This window comes from Rana temporaria, chromosome 4 (genome assembly GCF_905171775.1).
Source record: "Rana temporaria chromosome 4, aRanTem1.1, whole genome shotgun sequence".
Classification (NCBI taxonomy): Eukaryota; Metazoa; Chordata; class Amphibia; order Anura; family Ranidae; genus Rana; species Rana temporaria.
In genome coordinates, this window is record NC_053492.1 from 118,057,221 (window position 1) to 118,080,960 (window position 23,740).

At 43.6% G+C, this 23,740-nt stretch overlaps 1 protein-coding gene across 10 annotated transcripts in view; it reads right to left on the bottom strand.

Moving 5' to 3' along the window:
* The window catches only part of SNED1 (sushi, nidogen and EGF like domains 1), a 247,816-nt gene that overhangs the window by 24,859 nt on the left and 199,217 nt on the right, over positions 1-23,740 (bottom strand). For 9 of the 10 annotated variants that reach the window (XM_040348915.1, XM_040348917.1, XM_040348912.1 and 6 more), the window contains 8 exons: positions 23,174-23,350; positions 22,965-23,078; positions 20,182-20,295; positions 17,404-17,517; positions 13,160-13,276; positions 10,569-10,856; positions 8,918-9,098; positions 8,550-8,662 (listed from right to left, as the gene is read on the bottom strand). In XM_040348915.1, the coding sequence (XP_040204849.1) occupies positions 8,550-8,662; positions 8,918-9,098; positions 10,569-10,856; positions 13,160-13,276; positions 17,404-17,517; positions 20,182-20,295; positions 22,965-23,078; positions 23,174-23,350 (1,218 nt within the window). The remainder of the gene's footprint in view (positions 1-8,549; positions 8,663-8,917; positions 9,099-10,568; positions 10,857-13,159; positions 13,277-17,403; positions 17,518-20,181; positions 20,296-22,964; positions 23,079-23,173; positions 23,351-23,740) is intronic. The other variant, XM_040348914.1, reaches the window with a different exon arrangement.

Consider the following 23,740-nt stretch of genomic DNA (forward strand, 5'->3'; position numbering starts at 1 on the left):
TGCTTTAATTCTTTCTTATCACAGCTACAGCTCTGAACAGTGCCGAAGTGCTCACAGGAAACTCTTGAAGCGGATCTCAGGTACTATGTTTTTGTTACACTTGGCGCACTGGACCTATGCACACCCTATGGCGTCTAGGGTACACGATTTGTTACTTTTTTCGGATTATAGGTCGATTTAAGAATGAGTACTGTTACATTGCTTTCTTGGAACATTAGGGGTGTTCAGAGCCCCCTGAAACGTACCATGGTTACTACTATTTTGAAAAAGTACTCCCCTGCTATCTATGTTCTGCAGGAGACTCACCTTGTGCCGGACACGATTTCTTGCCTGGGTTTTTCTTGGGTGGGTTGGGCCTACCACTCGACCCATACCTCCTATTCGAGGGGGGTGAGTGTGCTGGTCCATAAAGCCCTGGAGTTTCTTCTGCTGGACAAACTGATAGATGACGAGGGACGATATGTGGTTTTACTGTGTAAAATTGGTCAATTGAAATGTATATTAGCTGCTATATATGTTCCCCCTCCTTTTAACTCTGAGGTACTGCGGATTTTGTTAATGTACCAGTTGGACCACCCGGATGTACCGTTTGTTGTCATGGGTGACTTCAACTGTTATATGGATCCTGTCATGGACAAGCATCCACCTCCGTTGGCTTCCCACAACAGAGCTCGAACGGCACTGCGGAAATTCACGGAGGAGGTGGGGTGGGTTGACCCGTGGCGCAGCCGGAACCCGCAGCAAAAGTTGTTCTCCTGTTTCTCTAAGACTCACCTTTCCCTGTCACGTATTGACCTATGCATCTGCTCGCCCCAGACGGTCAATCTGTTGGAGGATCTTCGATACCTGGTGAGGGGGGTGTCGGATCATTCCCCTCTTTTGGCATCCCTGGTTGTTAGGCCCGCTACGGATCTTCCTAGGGCTCCTTGGAAGCTCAACGCCTTCTGGCTCAATTTGTTCCCTTCCCATGTGCAAGTAGCGGAGGAGATTGCTGGGTTTTGGCGGCGTCATGAGGGTCACCCGGATTTGGGATTGACCTGGGAGACGTTTAAAGCGTTTCTCAGGGGAATCTTGATAAAGGAGGTCAATGGTATCAAGGCCAAGACGAATGGGGTACGGGAGCAATCTGAAGTGTTGGTGAGCAGACTGGAGGCCGAATTTATTGCAGATCCTTCAGATGCAGCTAGAGAGGCGTGGATAGCTGCACAGGAGGCAGTGGATAGGATTACTAGGGAGTCAGCTGATAGAAAACGTTTTTTCAATAGACAGGCTTTCTTTGAGGAGGGGGAACAAACAGGCCGTTTGCTTGCAAAGATAGTGAAGGCGTCCCAAACGTCCCCATCTATAGGCGCACTACAAAAGGAGGGGGGTGGGCTTGTAAATACTCCCGTACAAATTATGGAGGAGCTAGTTAGGTTTTATTCTGATTTATACAGGTCCCGAGTGACTTATTCAGACTTGGAGTTACAGGAGTACCTGCGGGGAATTGAGCTGCCTAGTTTGTCGGCTAGCCAGAGGGCACTTCTGGATTCTCCGATCAGGTTGGAGGAACTGCAAGAGGCTCTCAGTCTTTTTCCTAACTCCAAGTCTCCGGGGGATGATGGGCTGCCCATGGAAATTTTCAAACAATATGGGGGGATAGTCTTGCCACACTTGCTCAGAGTTCTTAATTTTGCCAGAGATCGACAGTATCTACCAGACTCCATGACCAGAGCTTGCATTGTTCTCCTTCTAAAACCGGGTAAAGACCCGCTTGACCCGGGTTCGTATAGGCCGATATCGCTCTTGCAGAGCGATATTAAAATTTTAGCGAAAGTCCTGGCCTTGAGGCTCAACAAGGTTATCTCCTGCATCATCCACTCGGATCAGTCCGGCTTTATGCCCCAAAAATGCACAGTCATCAATCTCCGCAGGCTTTATTTGAACATTCAGACGAAGTCGGAGCATATGGGAAATAGGGCCCTATTGTCATTAGATGCCCACAAGGCTTTTGACAGTATAGAATGGGGTTACTTGTGGGCTGTCATGGCCAAATTTGGCTTCGGTGAACAGTTTATGTCGTGGGTACAATTACTATACTGTTCGCCCAGGGCGGTGATTAGGGAGGCGGGCCATGTCTCTAAACCGCTTACCCTGCATAGGGGTACCCGACAGGGATGCCCGCTGTCCCCGCTTCTCTTCGCCGTGGCCATTGAACCCATGGCAGCCTTGATCAGAGCGAATCAGAGAGTGAGGGGTCTACAATATGGGGAGATCCAGGAGAAGATTATGTTGTACGCCGACGACACCATGCTCCTTTTGGGTGACACTGATGGCTCCCTGGAGGAGGCTATGGAAGTGGTCGGCAGGTTTGGGTCCTATTCTGGCCTAGTCATCAACTGGACCAAGTCCTCGCTTTTATTGCTGGACGAGGTCCAGGGGGGCGGGGAGAGGTTGATTCACAGGGTACCGGTATCTGCAGGATTTAAGTATCTCGGTATCCAGATTACCCCTGAACCACGGGATTTTATTGCGCTTAATTTGACACCGTTGCTGAACAGAATTAGAGATAAAGTTAAGATCTGGTCTCGCCTTAAGATGTCCCTAGTAGGCAGGGTCAATCTTATTAAAATGATCTTTATGCCCCAGCTCTTATATATCCTGCACAACACTCCAGTGGTCATTCCTCTGAAGATGTTCAGGATTATTAATTCCCTTTTTAGGACCTTTATCTGGCAGGCCAAGTCCCCTAGGGTGAAGCTGGAGCAGTTTCAGAAGCCAAAGGTGGCGGGTGGCCTCGCCCTCCCTAATCCTTGGGTATATTATTTGGCGGCTCAGGCGCAACACATCGCCAGGGCTATGCCAAAGGGTCAGGTTCTAGAGGGTGGCGAGGAGCGGTCGGATCCCATTAGGGCCCTGATGTGTTATGCCACTGGCTTCGATAGCGTACCTACTGGTATGGAGGCCCTGGCATACGCATTATCTAACAAAAAGTTTCCCACGTATGCGCTGTTGCAAAAAATTTGGAACAAACTTAGACAGATGCAGGAGGTAGAGGGGTTCACGGGTTTCAGCCCGATCTGGGACAATAGGCACTATGAGGAGTTACTCTCATTGGACTGTGGGGCGCGGTGGAGAAGACATGGTGTTACGCTTCTGAAGCATATTTTTGTTGAGGGTGAGCTAATCCCCTTCCCTGAACTGAGGGAGAGGTATCGCCTTCCACAGTCTATGTTTTTCCAGTACATGCAGTTAAGACATGCGGTGATGGCGCAGGCAGGGGGGGCCCCGTGGGTTCTTTCGAAAGCGCCGATATTCAAATTTATGGCTGAGGTGTCTCAGTTTAAGGGTTTTATCTCTGACGCTTACTCAATGATCCTCAATATCTACCTAGATGACTTTCCTCTTGGGGTGTCCGCGAAGTGGGAGAGGGACGTGGGGACCTTCGAGGACGAACAATGGGAGGAGGCACTTCAGGCAGTGCAGCTGTGCTCCCTGAACGTGGCCCAGCGGCTATCCCAACTGTATATTGTGCTCAGAGTGCATTATACACCTGTCAGACTATTTAAAATGGGGGTAAGGTCGGACTCCAATTGTACTAGATGCGCAAGGGACCATGGCGACCTAATTCATTTACTATGGCGGTGCCCCAAGCTTCACTTATTCTGGTCAGGGGTCGTGGCTCTCCTTAACAGTGTTTATAGGACTAACATTCCTGTTGACCCAAAACCGTGTCTTCTTGGAATTATAGATGATACATTAATGGACGATAATAGCAGGCAAGCCTTGTTGAGAGCTCTGTTTCAGGCCCGTAGGTTAATCCTTCGGCATTGGAAGTCGGTTGATCCTCCAACGTTGAAGGAATGGATTGCTCAAATGGGTGACACCATAAGATTGGAGAAGTATGTTTATCAACACAGGGGGTGCTCTAGAAAATTTGAGCAAGTGTGGGCTCCATGGTTAGATTCCCCTGGCTTATCTCCAGTAGATCTGGTCATGGATAGGCTGCTTAGATAGATGGGGGGGTAGTCAGCCATAGGGGGCAGTCAGAAAGTGGGGAGGTTGATTCTTTGGAAATTTGCTGTGTATAGCATTTGGAGGATGTGGGTATTCCAGTGGGGCTAGTGCCTTTTAAACAGTTGCCTCGGACTGAGGTTGTATGTTGTATGGGAGTCTGCTGTACTATCTGTGTGAACTGTCATCTGCACTGGCAGAATGTTTCGGTGATGTGTCTATGAGCTGTGTACTTGCTGTGATTTTCTTTTCTGTTTAAGAAAAATGTTTTTGTTTCTTTTAATAAACATCTTTGATTTAAAAAAAAAGTTCAGCATCCATCCGAATCACTGTAATGTCTAGATGGTCAAAGTCATATTGTTCAACATAGCCCCCGCCGACTGTTCCTTCAACAGGAGCTCCTTGGTGAATAACTGAGGTGCAGACAAGAGGCCAAAGGGCAGGGCCACAAACTGGTATTGCAAGACCCCACAGCACAGTGCAGGAATCACTTATGCATCATTGATGTCTACAGAAGCCAAAAAGTATTCCTGGTAAAGGGAGACAATGACAGATTTGGTGGGTTTCATTCAGAATTTGTAGACTCAAATAGAGGCACTCAGAATTTTGAGATCCTGTTTTGGGCAAATACCCTCTTTGGACTCAGGAATGGTGAATTAGATTACAGTAAAACCCTTGAAACTGTTCTGCTAGTGTGCTGGATGGCATGGTAGAAAGTTGATTTTTAGGGTGAACCTCCGCTTTAATGAATAATGTCAGAAAAAGTTTTAACTTGTTTGCATCTTTCACGGAGAGGCTCGCAGTAGCTGCAACATCTTGGTTTTATATGATATACGCTGTATACAGTTGGTGCACTGGAGTACCTTTTTAATGTGAGTTCTATGCACATTTTTTTATTAATTGAATAATGTTTAAAACGATATAAGCACTATTTGGAGCTTTTTCTCTCTCGCATATATCAAATCATAATTGAGGTACATCAATTGAGCAATGAGGAGGAAAGCATGATCTGTTAGTCCGTGGTGACTAAAAAGCTTTTTTTGACCAAACTTAAGTGTGAGGTCACACACTGTGAGGTCAGTGCATTTCTTATGGGGGAGCACTGAGATGAATTAATACAAAGCACAAATTTTTGAGGATTTGTGAAGACTCAACAAGTTAAAACTTTTTTCTAAATATAATTTTTTTATTGTATTATAGTATTGTTTATTCACATGTTATTATGATCGCACTCATATTGGCACAGGAGAATTGAGACGCTAAGTGGTTGGATACAGTTATAAACACCAGCGCATCATTATTTGTTTTGGGTGTTTAGAGAAATGAAAGGGCCATTTTTTGACAGTTAAGCCTCGTACACACGACCGGTTTTCCCGGCAGGAAAACTGCCAGGAGAGCATTTGGCTGGGAATCCCAGCCGTGTGTATGCTCGCTAGCAGTTTTCCCATCAGGAACACAGTCGGGAATCCCGACGGGAAAATAGAGAACCCAGCAAAGTGTTTCCTGCCGAGAAAACCGGTCGTCTGTATGCTTACCTATCCATGGTAAACCCGCGCATGCTCAATACGACTTTGACGCATGAGCGGTAGCATACAACGATAGTGTGGGGTGTAGCAAGATGGCGGCAACGACATTGAATGTGACAAACGCCGGCTCGTCATAGTCGATGACGTCACCGCCTTCTTGCCATTCAAAAGAACGGCGGTTCTTTTGAATGGCTGTCTGTATGCATGGCTTGGCAAGTCAAGCTTGCCAGGAATTCCGTCAGGAAAACCAACGTTTTTTTCCTGATTGGATTCTCGGCCATGTGTACAGGGCTTTAAAGAGGGAAAAAGCTTTGTAGATTGTTTCTTAGGCTTCTTCAGCTAAACAAGATGGGTGCTTTTGACACCAGTAGCATTCTTGAGGAAGATGTTAAGAGCTAGTCCAAAAAAGACGCTATACATCAAAGCCCATATGGATCAAATGGCAGTTGGAAATGTGGATGCAAAAGTAAAGACTTTGCAACCTTGGGAGTTTTAAACATTCAAGACTGTAAATAGAACTGGTATAATCAACAGGTTGATCCTCTGTTTTCAGAGTGGTGCACACTGCAACAGTAAGAGCCAAAACGGTCTTTTAATTTAGAGTAATAGCAGTAGACTATGACTCCTTGGGTAAGCTCATTAGTCAAACACTGGAATTACTCACTTGCTGGCTTGACAACCAATGAGGCCATGAGCATATATCTGCATGGGAGAGAGCATACTTGTGGGCTCTGGGATCAAAGTCAGCAAATAACTGGGTGATTTGGGTCCTGCATAACTGTAGTAAAAACCTCAGCCAAAGGAGAGGAGTGTCCTGCCATACCAGATGGAGCCAAAAAGGATTCCAGGGTCAGAACAGACTCTAAGAGCAGAGGATAACATGATTCCAGATTGCAGATTGGTGCCGTGGGTAAAATGTGAGCTGGAGGCTTCTGGTACTGTCCCCTCATATCTAGAATCAGACATATTGAGGCCACATGGTGGTAAGGCATTGTATAAGCTTAGCATCAAAGTCAAGGCCTCAGATACCCACAAAACTCAGACAGCTGGTAGCAGGTGAGCATCAGATGGCTGGTGGTGACCAAAGTAACTGCAGGTAGGCAGCAGGAATGGATTAAAGTTCCATGTTGCTAAGCAATGGAGGACATGCTTTCTCGATGCTGTATGGCAGGACAGAGTGCATGGCGCATGGCAATCCACTCACCAAACTACATTGGCCCTCAATACCACAGCGTTAACCCCTTCCATGGCAAAACCTGTGGAAACAGGGAATAATTTCACCAAGAAACCTATGTAAACATAGGAGCTCCCAGTGGTTAGCCCGACCGACCTACTCATTGAGTCTTCAGAGAAGGGGAAAATGCTGAGGCAGTTACATTTGCTTTGGATCTTGATAGTGCTCAGCAGCTAAGTAAAACAGATTCTGGAAAGTGCTTTATGCGACGCCATTGCCTGAAGGTCACTTCCAGGCTATCCCTGCAACGTCTAGTCCAGTGGGATCCAGATGCAATACACTAAAAGCCATTCTGAGGACAACTGAGCCAGAGAGTTGATATCAAAAAGACAAAGCTCCAGCATCCTTGATTGAAGAAAAACATTGAAGACTTTGATCCTAGCAAAAAACTAAGGAAAGGTAATAGTGTCAGGCTTAAAGTGATATTGAAGGCTTTTTTCGGGCTGAAAGAAAAAAATTATTGTTATACTTACCGGCTCAGGAAATTAAATTGCACAGCGCAGTCCCTTACCTCATCTCTGGCTGTTCATCATCAGCGCTGTCTGCTCCTCCTCTTCCCCAGGCGCCCTCCAGTGTGGATGCAGTCCCGATCCAGGATGTATGCATCCATAGACACACAGTGCCGATGAGCCCTGCCCCCTCTTCACAGGAGCAGGAACCTATGGCCGTGTGACCGGGAAGACTGGAGATGCACATGGGACAGCACTGGATCGTGAGAGGAAGCAGGTAAATGCTCAGGGATTGGGGGGGCTGCAAGTAGTGGGGAGTTTTTTAGAACCACCTTAAACTGGCCATAGATACCGGTAAGTATAATTTAGAATTAATATTCTTAGGAAAATAATGTTTTTAATTTTTTTTTAATTATTACTTAGTCAAATTGACAATTTCTGACTGAAGTGACGAGAAAATCGAAGAAGCAGGATGGAAATTTTTTCTTGACCAAACAAATTTATAGTGTATGTGGTTTTAGTTCAGTAAAGTCCATTCATTCCAAAATCAATTGTTAAAAGCAAATAAACGACATTGGAATGTTCTGAGAATTTTCGTACAAATTTCCTTAAAGCGGAGCTCCACCCTAAAGTGGAACTCACGCTGATCGGCACCCGCCCCCCCTCCGGTGTCACATTTGACACCTTTCAGGGGGAGGGGGGTGCAGATACCTGTCTAAAGACAGGTATTTGCACCCACTTCTGGCCACACGCTACGGGCAAAAGACGGGTTTTTCTGACTTCCCGTCTGTCGCCCGTTGTGTGCTGGGAACACTCGGCTCCCAGCACACAGCGTGTGAGCCAATCGGCGGGCGCAGCGCGACTCGCACCGTAGGGAACCGGGTAGTGAAGCCGGAGCGCTTCACTTCCTGGTTCCCTCACTGAGGATGGTGGGGGGAGCAGCAGAGAGACGAGTGATCGCTCATCCTCTGCTGCGGACGGCGCTGGACTCCAGGACAGGTAAGTGTCCTAATATTAAAAGTCAGCAGCTGCAGTATTTGTACCTGCTGGCTTTTAATATTTTTTTATACTGGCACATCCGCTTTAAGACTTTACCTATCTATGGCCATTGTCATAGATGTCTATGCCTCCTGTAGGTGGCAGTGTAGAATTGTTTGCCAGTGTCCATTCCTCCTGTAGGTAAAAATTTCTTGTGTCCCTCAATGGATGAGAAGAAATATCTTCAGTGACATAACCAGCTGCTTCTGAACTAAAATAGCATTTTTAATCAAACTTGACTACCCTCTGTAATACTGTTATACTCATTGTTTAGTGACAGCATTTGTAAGAAAATAAAAGTACACTTACGTGTCCAGGCTACTAAAGGAGCACTAGGTAGGCTCTCTGAAGGTGGATTGTCATTGTCAGAGCTGCTTAAAGTGCTGATTAGAATGGTGTATTTCTCTCCAGGGTCAAGATCTCTGTGAATATGAAATAAGATAAAAAATGGCATCTGATTAGCTATGTGAATTTTCAAAAGTAGGAGGGTATCTTATATGTTTCTATGAGTAACACTACACTTTTTTTCTCCTTCCACTGGAACATTAACACCTATGAGCCCTTACTCAGGCAACAAAAAACATATGCCCACTATGTCATTTTTTTCATTAGTAATGAAGTACACTTTTTAGGAAGTACATGAATACTCAGACTCGCATACTTTAGCTCACACTCACCTGAAGGTGTACTCTCCTACTGAAGGCTCCTGCTCAGCTCGCTGTGTCCTGTCACTAGGGTGCTGCAGAGACAGTCGCACATGCGCCACAGGAATGTGTCGGTGGGGGTTCAGTGACCAGGCGACTGTGACAGAAGATTCTGTGACAGAACTAACACGAGCTCTGTCCACAGTTGGTGGTCCTATATTGTCAAACATACAGAGCTGGATATTACTTATAAGCTGCAACCTCAACCATCTAAATGCAAATGTCTCATTTGATAAAGCAACGGTGTAGCAACATTAAATAATATCCAACTGGTTGCTCAGCACATCATTACTGCCCTTTAAACTTCATTAATAAATAACGCTGATGATACAGCGCTGCACTCAAAGCACCCTATTGCTTTATGTAAACAGAAACTGAGGGCAAAAAAATGGTTAATGGAATCTTGTCATAAGGGAACTATAGAGACTGCAAATGCTTGTTGCTTGGCTACAATCAGTGGTGGCCTCCACCCCCCTAATCCATGTGCCCGGCCCTTAATCTACATGCAAGGCGTCGGATGCATGGATTTCAATAATATTTCAATATGATTAGAGCCTGAGGCTCTAATTGGCTTAAAAAAATGTTGGGCTTGTGGCGCAGAGCACAGCGCCCTCAGCCCACCCAGTTGTGTGATGATAGCAAACTAATTAACACTATTGTCTTACTGATTCTCCTCCCAGCCAATCAAGAAGCGGGTCCCGGCCAATCGGGTCTCAGGACTAATTTTCTATTCTGCAGGGAGGAGAAGCAACGGCCCCGGAGTGAGGAGAAGCTGGAGCGAGGAGCAGCAGCCCTACCCCAGATCCTTGTCATCTGCTTCCTAAGGTAAGGAAGCCATCACGCCTTCCCGTTCATCTTCCACGGAGGAGTGATCGCCACCTTCCCATCTGTCTCCTGCAGGGGGGGGGGGGGAGGGCGACGTTGCTATATATCCACTGGCTACAATGCTAAACCTTGAGTCACTGGCTCAGACAGAGTATGAAGGTAGAGGTTTATGACTTTACCTATACTTTCCTGAATTGCAAGCTTGTTCTGTGTGCTAATCTGGTGTGCCGCAGCGCAAGGAGAATGCTGACAAGGTGAGGCAGCAAAGTGACAAAAAAGTGAGTTAATTAGTGTGATGCTTGTCCTTTCATTGTCCACTCACAGCGAGCTGTAAGTAAAAGTAATAGTGCAGCAAAGATCAGGTTCCCATCCACTCCAGCCACCACTAGACATGGCGGCGCTGTGGATCAGAGCTATGTAAAGATCATATATGTATTTCATCTATTTAGCAGTTTCCCTGAAGTTCAGCTTTAAGACAGGAGTACCAATGTATACAGCTTTCTTCTATTTAGTTCAGGACAAAATAATTTTGTCCAGAAACCGTTCATTTGTTCAATAAATGTTAAAAAATTACCAATATCTCATTAAGTCAACTCTCTCATCATTAGCGGGTCCAAATAACTGTATTCATGGATAATGGATTGTCATTTGCACACAGACTATATGACTACACTGTTAGCTCTACCCAGAAAATAGTTGTGTTTGTTCACTGATGGAAGGCAGGTTTCCTTGTAATATTTACAACATAAACCTCATTTGTTTTCATGCTTCACTAGATTGCCATACTAAGCCTTCTTACTCGTGCGTGCAGTAAGTGTGAGCGGGCGGCTGATGTCATTGTGCCTCAGATTTCGTTTCACAGTGACAATGGTGATGTTGTAAGGACGCCCAGGGCCGAGACCTCGTAGCTCATGTTCAGTGTTTCCCCTCTCCACAAAGTCAGTCCGGGAGGAGCCGTCCAGTGCTGTATAACTCACAGCGAAGCCATCAGGCAAATGTCCAGGCACTTCCTCTGGTGAAGTCCAAAACACCCACACACTGTTCTCCCCCACTGCACCAAGTGACAGAGAGAGGGGGGGCAGCAACTCTATGGAAAGAAGATGAAAATCACCACAATGATAAATTCTCCTAAACACAGTCCAACATTTCCAGCATGCAAGTTATTATTATACATACACTGCTTCTGATGACATGACACGTCATACAACAGAAAGATCAAAGCTTTTCATCTCTTCCTACGATTCTGCCTTCACCTTTGTCAGTGCACAATTTACTCTTAAAGGGGTTGTAAAGGTTTGTTTTTTATTTTCTAAATTGGTTCCTTTAAACTAGTGCATTGTTGGTTCACTTACCTTTTTCTTTCAATTTCCCTTCTAAATGTTTTTTTTCTTTGTTTTCTTTGTCTGAACTTCTCACCTCCTGTTCCTCCTCAGTAAGGTGTTCAGTAAGCCGTTCTAAATGACTTTCCACCGCTCGGATGATGGTGGAAAGCTTACTGAGGAGAAACAGGATATGAGAAATTCAAACAAAGAAAAAAAAGATTAGAAGGGAAATGGAAGGAAAAGGTAAGTGAACCAACAATGCACTAGCTTAACCACTTAAGCCCCGGACCAATATGCTGCTAAATGCCCAAAGGCGTTTTTACAATTCGGCACTGCGTCGCTTTAACAGACAATTGCGCACTCGTGCGACGTGGCTCCCAAACAAAATTGGCGTCCTTTTTTTCCCACAAATAGAGCTTTCTTTTGGTGGTATTTGATCACCTCTGCGGTTTTTATTTTTTGCGCTATAAACAAAAATAAAGCGACAATTTTAAAAAAAATGCAATATTTTTTACTTTTTGCTGTAATAAATATCCCCCAAAAACATATATAAAAAAATGTTTTTCCTCAGTTTAGGCCGATACGTTTTTTTACACACTATGATTGCTTATACCAGCAAATTTCACTGGTATAAGCAACCATTTTACTGTATGCAATTGATTTATTCAGTATTTACTATTGTGGTTAACTGTGATTGGCCACAGCTAATCACATGGTACAGATTGGCTGTGATTGGCCCTGTCTGTATCATGTGATCATTGTGACCAATCTCAGAGATCAACACAATAGTGCACAATGGATGACATGAATGAAAGCCACCCACTGTGTACAATTTTCATGTGATACGCTGTGATTGGTCAGAGCGATCATATGGAACCAGCAGCAGCCAGTACACTGATCGGTCATCCTATCAGTGTCCACCGGACACAGCGGGTGACAGATGTTACCGTAGCGTGGCCCAGGAAGGATGTCATATTACTTACACCTGGAACAGCACATGTCCCGCCCAGTTGTCATTTGTCTATAGGCCAGACGGGAACTGGTTAAACATCCTGAAGCTGGTCATATAGCGGTAGCTTTTCGAATGAATGCTTATATGAAAATCTCATCTAAACATTCGATGATGCCAACAGAGACTTGAGGAATGTTTTTAGAAAGTACTTTAAAATCTAATTTGCTTTTAACACTCGATTTCGGTATGAATTGAATTTCCCCCCCAACAAAAACTACATACACAGGTGGAAACCTGTTCATTCAAGAAATATTTTCCATTCTCTGCTCCTTCAAATTTTCTCCACACTATGGTCAAAAACAATTGTTGATTTGACCCCACTAATGATTAGAAAATCCAATGAACATTCTGAAAACAAACATTTCAGAACACAATTTTACTAGTGTATGGCCAGCCTAATGTCCTCCTCTGCTTAATGTACCACCTATTACATTCAAAGTTCCAAATCAAGTTTAGTTCTGATTGGTGGCTGTGATAAGAGTCTAAACACTGGCACGTCGTTCAGGCGGCTCTGCAGATGGCGCATTTGGAAACAAATTTCCTACACCACAAACAGTGGTTTTCAGGTCACCAGTCATTAACTAAAATAAGGAAGCGGGAGGATTGGTACCTGGTTTTAACACTGCATAATATACAAAAGGCTAGATTACGGTTTGTACTGTTCTGTTGTACCATGTGAAGTGAAAAATAGACAAAATTCATTCTTAAAAAAATTGTCTGTTTTCCAGATATAGATAGTGCTATATATATATATATATATATATATATATATATATATATATATATATATATATATATTTATTTATTTATATTATATATATATTCATATATATATATTTATATTATATATATATATATATATATATAGCACAAATTTGTGGAAGTCAGATTCACAATTCAGCTTTATGTAGTCAGGTATAAGCATAGTTTTACATGGTAACTTTATTACCTATGGTCTTTGCGCTAACATAGTTAATGATGATAAGTCAATGTCTACCAGAAATATGGGAAGCTTCCAGGTGCTGGGTGCAGAGACTCAAACTCCTAGGAAATTACCTCTTTCACAAGTGATCCCAGTAAAGCCAGTCCGACATGTGCAACTCACAGTGCCATCCGTACCAGACACACAGACGCCACGGCTGCCACATGGGTTCAAGAGGCATAAATCACTCACTATAAAACAAAAAGTTATTCTGATTACAGTATGACCAATTTTGTATTAAAAAATGCGCTTACAAAGAACAGAAGAAATAATATCTGCTTTTTGCTTTGCTCCACTTTTCCCTCTTTAATGTAGAATTCCCCATGTTTATCCTGTAGTCTGACATGGAACACTGCAATGTGAAAGTGCCATGTACAGTGCCTTGCGAAAGTATTCGGCCCCCTTGAAATTTGCGACCTTTTGCCACATTTCAGGCTTCAAACATAAAGATATAAAACTGTAATTTTTTTTGAAGAATCAACAACAAAAGGGACACAATCATGAAGTGGAACAAAATTCATTGGATATTTTAAACTTTTTTAACAAATAAAAAACTGAAAAATTGGGCGTGCAAAATTATTCAGCCCCCTTAAGTTAATACTTTGTAGCGCCACCTTTTGCTGCGATTACAGCTGTAAGTCGCTTGGGGTATGTCTCTATCAGTTTTGCACATCGAGAGACTGAAATTTTTGCCCATTCACCCTTGTAAAACAGCTCGAGCTCAGTGAGGTTGGATGGAGAGCGTCTGTGAACAGCAGTTTTCAGTTCTTTCCACAGATTCTCGATTGGATTCAGGTCTGGACTTTGACTTGGCCATTCTAACACCTGGATATGTTTATTTGTGAACCATTCCATTGTAGATTTTGCTTTATGTTTTGGATCATTGTCTTGTTGGAAGACAAATCTCCGTCCCAGTCTCAGGTCTTTTGCAGACTCCATCAGGTTTTCTTCCAGAATGGTCCTGTATTTGGCTCCATCCATCTTCCCATCAATTTTAACTATCTTCCCTGTCCCTGCTGAAGAAAAGCAGGCCCAAACCATGATGCTGCCACCACCATGTTTCACAGTGGCGATGGTGTGTTCAGGGTGATGAGCTGTGTTGCTTTTACGCCAAACATAACGTTTTGCATTGTTGCCAAAAAGTTCGATTTTGGTTTCATCTGACCAGAGCACCTTCTTCCACATGTTTGGTGTGTCTCCCAGGTGGCTTGTGGCAAACTTTAAACAACGCTTTTTATGGATATCTTTAAGAAATTGCTTTCTTCTTGCCACTCTTCCATAAAGGCCAGATTTGTGCAGTATACGACTGATTGTTGTCCTATGGACAGAGTCTCCCACCTCAGCTGTAGATCTCTGCAGTTCATCCAGAGTGATCATGGGCCTCTTGGCTGCATCTCTGATCAGTCTTCTCCTTGTATGAGCTGAAAGTTTAGAGGGACGGCCAGGTCTTCGTAGATTTGCAGTGGTCTCATACTCCTTCCATGTCAATATTATCGCTTGCACAGTGCTCCTTGGGATGTTTAAAGCTTGGGAAATCTTTTTGTATCCAAATCCGGCTTTAAACTTCTCAACAACAGTATCTCGGACCTGCCTGGTGTGTTCCTTGTTCTTCATGATGCTCTCTGCGCTTTAAACGGACCTCTGAGACTATCACAGTGCAGGTGCATTTATACAGAGACTTGATTACACACAGGTGGATTCTATTTATCATCATTAGTCATTTAGGTCAACATTGGATCATTCAGAGATCCTCACTGAACTTCTGGAGAGAGTTTGCTGCACTGAAAGTTGGGCTGAACAATTTTGCACGCCCAATTTTTCACTTTTTTATTTGTTAAATAAGTTTGAAATATCCAATAAATTTCGTTCCACTTCATGATTGTGTCCCTTTTGTTGTTGATTCTTCAAAAAAAAATACAGTTTTATATCTTTATGTTTGAAGCCTGAAATGTGGCAAAAGGTCGCAAAGTTCAAGGGGGCCAAATACTTTCGCAAGGCACTGTATATAAAAAAAAGTAAAAGATACTTGTAAAGAAATGATCTTGTTGGAATATTTTAATAACATACTAAACTATATATATACTTTACATATACTGTACATAAGAATGATAACAAGGATTTCACAAATTTAAAGCCAATAAATTGTGCACCCACCTATAAGTCAGTAAGTGTTATCTGCATCCCTGTTGAATGAGTGTTGACAAAGCATCAAAGTACAGGACATTGAGATGCATTATATTCTAGTCTAAAGCCTCGTACACACTACAAACTGACAGATCAGGTCAGAGGTGCTGTACTACAATCCGATGTTAGTACATCGATGTCCCCCTGCTGTACTATTGTATTCTGACAGGGGAACGACCATTGGCCGAGAGAGCTGATCAGGAGTCGGTCGTCAGACCTTTTTCGGTCATGACCCTTCGACAGAAGCCAGCTGAACTGCCGGCTTCTGTCAGACCGGCTGCCGTTTACACAGGCTGAATGTCGGACAGTTTCTATTTAACCGGCCAATGCTGCCCAACATTCAGCCCATGTGTACTAGGCTTAACAGAACACGTTTTCAGTAGCAAGTACCATGGTAACAATGCTTAATCCAAACTTGGAGGTCCTTAGTAATACAGCCGCTTTAAGGGTCTAGCTTTATTTGAATTCATGTATTGGTATCTGGGGTAAATGCAGCAACTAATTTGCTGCTTATTTTTATCTTGTTGCTTAGTACACTTGTTTTGTAAATATATATATTTTTTTTGTATGTTTTCATACCATAAATCAAGAGGTATAAGAATGAAGGAAATGAGGATGTACATTAGTTTATCCAAGCGTATAGTCTACAACCAACGGAGTGACCACCTCATTGAGAATAACCTTCTTGTTCCCCTTCAGCCTGGATTTCGCCCTCAACACTTTACAGAAACTGTTCTCCTAAAACTCACAATCTGCTAATGGCTAAATCCAATGTACACTATTCTGTACTCCCACTCCTGGATCTCTCTGCTGCCTTTGGACTACCCCCTCCTCCCCAAAAAACTCCTTGCCTTTGGTCTCAGTGACTGTACTCTTCACTGGTTCTCATCCTACTTAATTAACCGCACCTTTAGCTTTACTTACAATTCTACATCGTCCTCTCTTCTTTCTTTCTCTGTTAAGGTCCCCCCAGTGCTGTTCTTGGACCTCTCCTATTCTCCATCTACACCTTCTCCTTGGGTCAGATAATAGCCTCCCATGGCTTCCAATACTATCTCTATGCCGACAACACCAAAATGTATCCCTCTACCCCTCAGCTCACATCTTCAGTCCCCTCAGGTATCACTAATTTACTAACAGACATATCAGCCTGGATGCCATACCACTTCCTCAAACTCAATATATCCAAAACCAAGCTCATACTATTTTCTCCCCCATGTGCCTCTTCCCTTGATTGCTCTGCCAAGATTGATGATACTATCAACCTGTCCCTGCATGCCAAGGTTCTAGGTGTAATACTTGATTCTGAACTCTCCTTTCGGCCCCACATTCAATCACTGTCCAAATCTTGCCGCCTCAACCCATGCAACATCTCCAAAATACGCCCCTTCCTACCAAATGACAGCACAAAGCTCCTAGTTCATTCCCTGGTCATCTTTCATCTCAACTACTGAAACCCCTCACTGGATTACATTTACACAGGCTATCTCCCCTGTCCATCATGAATGCTGCTGCCAGGCTCATCCACCTTACCAACTATTCTGTGTCTGCTACCCCTCTATGCCAATCCCTCTATTGGCTTCTGCTCACCCAACGAATTAAGTCCAAAATACTGACAAATTACAAAGCCATCCAAAACTCTGCCCCCAGCTACATCACTAACCTTGTCTCAAAATAACCTAATCATTCTCTTTCTTCTTCCCAAGACCTCCTGCTCTCTAGCCCTCCTGTCACCTCTTCCCATGCTCACCTCAAGGACTTTTCCCAATCTGTCTGACTATCTCCTACTCTGTCCACTTTTAAATAATCCCTGAAAAACCCATTCTCCTCAGCGAAACCTATTGTGCCCCCACCTAACATCTGCACTTTTATTTTCTCCATCAGCTCATCCCCCCACAGCTATTAGCTTTTGTAATACTTGACCCTTACTCTTAGATTGTAAGTTCTAACAAGCAGAGATCTCAGAATCCTCCTGTGTTATATTGTATTGTAATTGTACTATGTCCTCATGTTGAAAAGTGCTGTGCAAACGGTTGGTGCTATAAAAATCCTGTATAATAATAATAATAATAATAATAATTAGTGGCATGCTGGACAATAGGACCTTATATTGACACAGCACAGACACCCTCACCTGTCTGACAGTGATAGCCGTAGTATCCCCTAGGACACACACACAGGTACGATCCTGCTAGATTCTCACAGATGCCCCCATTCTGGCACGGAGAGGAGTCACAGCCATCCAGCTCTGGAAAAAAAAGTATTGTCTCCAGATTTAAAAGTGAACGTATTTAATTTCCTATATGATTTTTTATCTGCCCTTATGTAAACATAAACGTTATAACTTTCTTAAGCATATTTTCCAATATGCAGCTTAAAAAATAGTGGTTAGAAAAACTCAGATGCTTCTATCTTTGTAGGGGAGAAGTGCTGTGTGTTTGGACAGCAAGTTCTGAACAGAAGTTCCCTCTCCCTCTAACATTTCCTAAGAGACGCATGTTTTTACAGGTTCGCATTACATGATACATAAATATTTGACGACATTGCTTTCCCCTATTTATTATGCTTAACGGGGTTGTAAAGGTAAAAAAATGTTTCCCTAAATAGCTTCCTTTACCTTAGTGCAGTCCTCCTTCACTTACCTCATCCTTCCATTTTGCTTTTAAATGTCCTTATTTCTTCTGAGAAATGCTCACTACCTGTTCTTCTGTCTGTAACTCACCACCGTAATGCGAGGCTTTCTTCCTGGCGTGGAGAAAGCCTCTTGAGGGGGGAGGGGGCGAGCAGGCAAGTCAGGACACTCTCTACTTTGCAGATAGAGAAAAGAGCTGTGTGTTAGTGGGCGTCCTGACACTCCTGCTCGCCCCCTCAAGAGGCTTTCTCCACACCAGGGAAAAAGCCTTGCATTACTGTGTGTAGTTACAGACAGAAGAACAGGAAGTGAGGATTTCTCAGAAGAAATAAGGACATTTAAAAGCAAAATCGAAGGATGAGGTAAGTGAAGGACGACTGCACTAAGGTAAAGGAAGCCATTTAGGGAAAACATTTTTTACCTTTACAACCCATTTAACAATATTAAACATAGTAAACAAATGTTTTTGTTTGCTGCTCTGCACTAGCCTTTATTAATTTGTAGTGGCCTATATAAAATGGGCATGTCTTAGGACCAGCCGTGCGCAAACTAAAGCTTTAAAGAGGGCCTATTCCCAAAATATTAAAACTAAGGTCCAGACAAACAGGATTTTAGTGAAACCCTTCTGCAAGGATCGCCTATTTATTTGCGAAACATTTCTTTGTTTTCCTAGTCCCAGAATTTTTTTCATCACAACAGAACAGTATTTTTGCCGTGTTTTCTGGTTGCTCCAGGACAGGCGACTTGAAGGTGGCCAATCAAACTACAATCAGCTCTGTGGGAGGGAGGGTGAAGGGAGGGGTTTGCCTGCAAATGTATGTTCTCTTCCTGTATTGTTGCTTGTGTTAAGACAGTGATCTGACTTCTGAGGTGACTTCCATTGAAATCAATGGGTATAAGTCGCCTAGAAGTCGGATTGAAGTAGTACAGGAACCTTTTCTGAAGTCGGAGCGACTTCAGAAGTATACATTAAAATGGCTTCATTCACTTTTATTGATTCTCTCAACAGCGCGACTTGGGGCGACTTCAAGTCGGATCCCAAGTCGCCCCTATGTGAATGGGCTCTGAAAGCACAGTGAAAAAAAAAACTGAAAAACTACACATAAACATACAGGTATACACAATATTTAGACACAATAGTATATATTATAAAGAAAAGTGTGCTTTGTTCCATTTTTTATTTGTATTTACTATGTGCTGAATATGGACATACTGTAGTAATAAATACTCTTCCATCACATTCTATACCTTAATTAAATGGGTTGTAATCTTAATGCATCATGCATTAAGATAAAAAGCCCTCTGTGTGCAGCAGCCCCAATCAGCCCCCCTAAGGCTACTTTCACACTGGGGCGGTGAGGGTGGTACTGGTAAAGTGTCACTTGTTTTAGTGGCGCTTTACCACTGTTATAGCAGCACTTTTTGGTCGCTAGCGCACTTCTAACCCCTGCTAGCGGCCAAATAAAGGGTTAAAAGTGCCAGTGTTGTGGCGCTGCCGAAGTGCTTTGCAGGCGCTTCGGCAGCACTGCCCATTCATTCCAATAGGAAGGGGAGGAGCGGTGTAGTCACTGCTCTCGCACCACCCCAAAGATGCTGGTTGCAGGACTTTTTTTCCCTGTCCTGCAATCGCACCGCCCCAGTGTGAAAGCACTCAGACTTTCACACTGGGGTGCTATTTTTAGAGCATACTTGCCTGAAAAATGCCTCAGTGTGAAAGGGGTCTAAAACTTACCTGAGGCAATCTCTATCAAGTGAAGCTGCAGGAGGATCCCATCTGCCCGGGACTCCCCCATTGGCTGAGACAGCAGCGTAGCATCATTGGCTCTCGCTGCTGTCAATCAAAATCAGTAAGCCAATGAGGAGAGAAAGGGGGTGGGGTCGAGGTGCAGCTCGGGTTTCCCAATAGCAAGCTGTTTGCTGTAGTGGCACCCAACAGGAAGAAGGGGCCCAGGGCATTGAAGAGGGACCTGAGAAGAGGAGGATCCGGGTTGCTCTGTGCAAAAAAACACTGCACAGGGCAGGCAAGTATGACATGTTTGTTATTTTTAGCTAAAAAAAAATCTACAATCACTTTAATACCCTCATTCAGCCATACAGTTTCATTTATTATTGCATGGTATACTTTAAAAAAAATTAAAAATAGTGAGTGTGATTTATATTATAACATGAGCTGGTACACAAGCTGAAAGATACCGTATTTCATTCATATCTGAATGCACAAAGTACAAGAGCACCCCTTGTCTATATGTTATATGGAAAATATATCAGAGACATCCTTACCAGTCTCACATTGTGTCCCAATGTAGCCGTCAGGACATGTACACAAGAATCCCCCAGCTAAATCCTGGCAGCTGCCTCCATTTTTACATGGTTCAGAGAGGCACTCATTCGTCTCTGCAATTCAACAATGTGATATTTAAAATTAGAGTCATTAGCACCGACACATTCTACAGTACCTAATTGTAAACTCAGAACTGGTTTACATCAGTCCCTGCCACAAAGAAAACTGGAGTCTAATATCCTTACATGTATATAACCAGACACTATAGGGCTTAGTTTAGTGGAAGCTGAATAGTTTTTTTCTTTGTGTTCTTAGAGAAAAACAGGACCTTTGACTTACCAGAAAATCCCTTTCTTAGATTTTAATAAGACTGGCGGGAATAATGAGATAACTTTGTTTTACTGCTGCCTACAGGAGAATTGAACACTAGAAAAAAGCTGTTAGTCAGCCAAGCATAACCCTTCCACTTCCATCATGCTCCATTTTTTTTTTTTTGAAAACCAGCAATAGGAGTGGATCCTGAAGAAAAAAATGTCACCATACAGTATGTTAAATATCCTGTTTTTTTATTGTTCATTAACGTATAACTAAAGACAAACCTTTTAATTTTCATTTTGAAAAGAATGGGAAGGACAGAGAAAGTGATAAGAACACTTGCCGGTTTTTATTTTCTGTCTGTGTCCGAAAGATTTACCATCTCTTTTTTGTCCTGTTGGCCATTATCGCTGAAAGTGACGGACAATTCTCAAATTTTGAGTGGTCACCCAAACGGGAATAGAGAGTAAATCTTCCAATAGGGACAACAATTTTGGTAACCTTGGTGACTACCAGGGATTTCCCTTACTTTGGAGAGATTTCCTTTCTCTTCCTGTTTTGGCTATGAGATAGGAAGTGAAGGAAATTGCTGCAATGACATGGGTCCAAAATGAAAAATGGCTTCAGTTATACTTTAGAGGACACAGGGTCAGAAGAAATTTGGAGACAACTGTGATGTCCAAAAGCAGTCTAACTGGCCAATGTGAAACATGGCAAACAACTTGCTATGCAGCCCACAAAACAGGAGATGAAAACTGGGGTCAATCTGCAGTTTAACCACTTAAGACATGGACCATTATGCAGGTTAAGGACCTTGCCCCTTTTTGCGATTCGGCACTGCGTCGCTTTAACTGACAATAACTAAGGCTGCATTCACACCTCGGCGTATATACGCCTGAAGCGCGACGCTCGTGCCGCTGGAGGGGCGAATTTCCATTGATGTCTATGAGATGGTTCACATCTCACGCCGAACGCCGAAACGCCGTACGCCTGCCGCCTGAAAACAAGTCCCGGACCCTTTTTTTCAGGCGGCATTGGCGTTCGGGCATAGACATCAATGGAAATTATTTGTTAAAAAAAGTAAACAAATCGCGGCAAAATACGCCGCGTACGCGGCGTTACAATGTGAATGCAGCCTAACAATAAAACCTCTGTGGGAATCCCAGGTGCTAACACCTGCTGCCACCACCACCATGTGGGGAAGGACCCAGATACTGACTCCAGATATTAATAATATTTACATAGTGTGTATTATAATATGCACACCTGTCCTTACAAATAAACAAATCTCCTAGAGCCCTATTCAGGGCCTCTCACCCACTTGCTGCGCTGACCAGGGGTAACCAGGGGACTCACCTCAGGAGGAGACTGCCCAGCGCTGCCGTCCGCTCTCAGCACACAGCGTGTGAGAGGAAAAGAACAGTGAGGTAACTGTGCAGCATCTGCAGGGACCTGTGTGCCAAATGGCGGCAAAATGCTGCGTTTAAACAGGAAAAGCCTCCTAGGGCTTTTTTTTTTTTTTTACTTTTATCTAAGGATAAGACACAGATACACTGCAATGAGCATATGAGATATAATGACCATACAAAACCGTTACAGGTGGGTAAGGATCACCAATCAGTCAGCATCTAACTACTCGCTGAAGTATAATACAGGGTAATCATAAACATCTGTGTTTATCACAGGGCTTTTTAACAGTGAAAAAACACAGGCCAGATAACACTGTCCCCTCAAGAAGGCCCCTCCCCCTGACAGCGGCAATGTTAGCAATGCAGCAGGGGAAAAGGAGCAGGGAAGGGAGGAGAAGAAGACCCCCGAACCCCAGGAATGCCCAGCCGTACCAACCCACCAAAGCAGGAGGGACTGTACTTACCCGTCCAAGCGAGGACTCGCTAGCGCATTCCTGACAGAACTACAACCGCAATGGAGGTAGCTGTCGGCCCGGTCCACTGTGAGTGAGACAACACCACAGCCCAGTCATATGTGGACCTCGGAGAAAAGCTCACCGGCCACCCCAGGAGTCATGGGGTATGTCGTGGCAGACCCAGCCTCTTTGCAAAGGTGTGTCCACGCTTGCTGGTCGGACTGAGTAGACTACAAGGATCTATATTATCCAGCCTGTCTCTCAGCCGACAGTTGAAAGAAGATTCTTCAAGAACAAGTAAAATAAAAAATAACATTTATCCTCAGGGCGCTGGGCCCAAAGGGAGCCATACGTCCTTCTCCTTGCTAGGCAGAACTAAACTGAGGCTGCATGCTGCAGTGAGGAGGGTTATGTCTGGAGGGACCGCCCCCTGAGCGGGGCTGTTCAACTCTGTTAATGTAACATGTATTTAATTATCTAACATGTTCCTGCCTAGTCCTCTCCTGTAAACAGGGAACATAACCCAATTGTCAAGATTAAAGGAGCTGTGTCCGTCCATGGACGATAAGAGAAATATTATTTTATTGCCAGATTAGTGCTTACCTAATTCGCAACGTTTACCAATATATCCTTCTGGGCATTCACACAGGAAATGGGAAATGCGATCCTTGCACACTGCACCATTTTTGCACGGCTGTGATTCACACTCATCAATTTCTAAATCACAAAAAAGGGGTACAAGCTTTAGTACAGTACCATATGTGTGTTTTTTTTTCAGTCTCTCCAGGCCCTCAACATGGATAATCTCTTACCCTCACACTGTGGTGCCTCACTCCACATCCCATCTTCACTGCAAACACGAGTGTTGTTTGGCAGGCTCATTATATAGCCATCATTACAATGATATTCAGCTCTACCACCTGGCCCTGTTGATGTCACTACTACCCGGGCATATTTCACATGCTCTGGAGGTCCACAATCCAACTCTGCTATAAAGACATCATAATGCAATAGTGTCAGAAATATTTCAAACATACTGGGTGTTTATCAAAAAATGTTCCTTAGAGAGTCCTTGGGCAAGGAGCAATTTCTGCCACTCAAATAACTTCCCACTGACACCAGTAATATTGTTTGCCATCTGTAAGACGGGGATTCTTCCCAATGGCCTCACATGTAAGGATTGTTCTTCTCTGTAGATAAAGTAACTATTAGCAGGGCTCCCCTGTGACTGGAAAGTTATTTCAAGGGTCCCTTCATGTTAAAAAGATTGAGAAAGGCTGGTCTATAGTATCGGCACAGATGCACTTTAAGCAAAAAGTTCAAATACAGAAACTGTATTTAAAAAATATGTTTATATTGGTTATGATGTTAAATACATA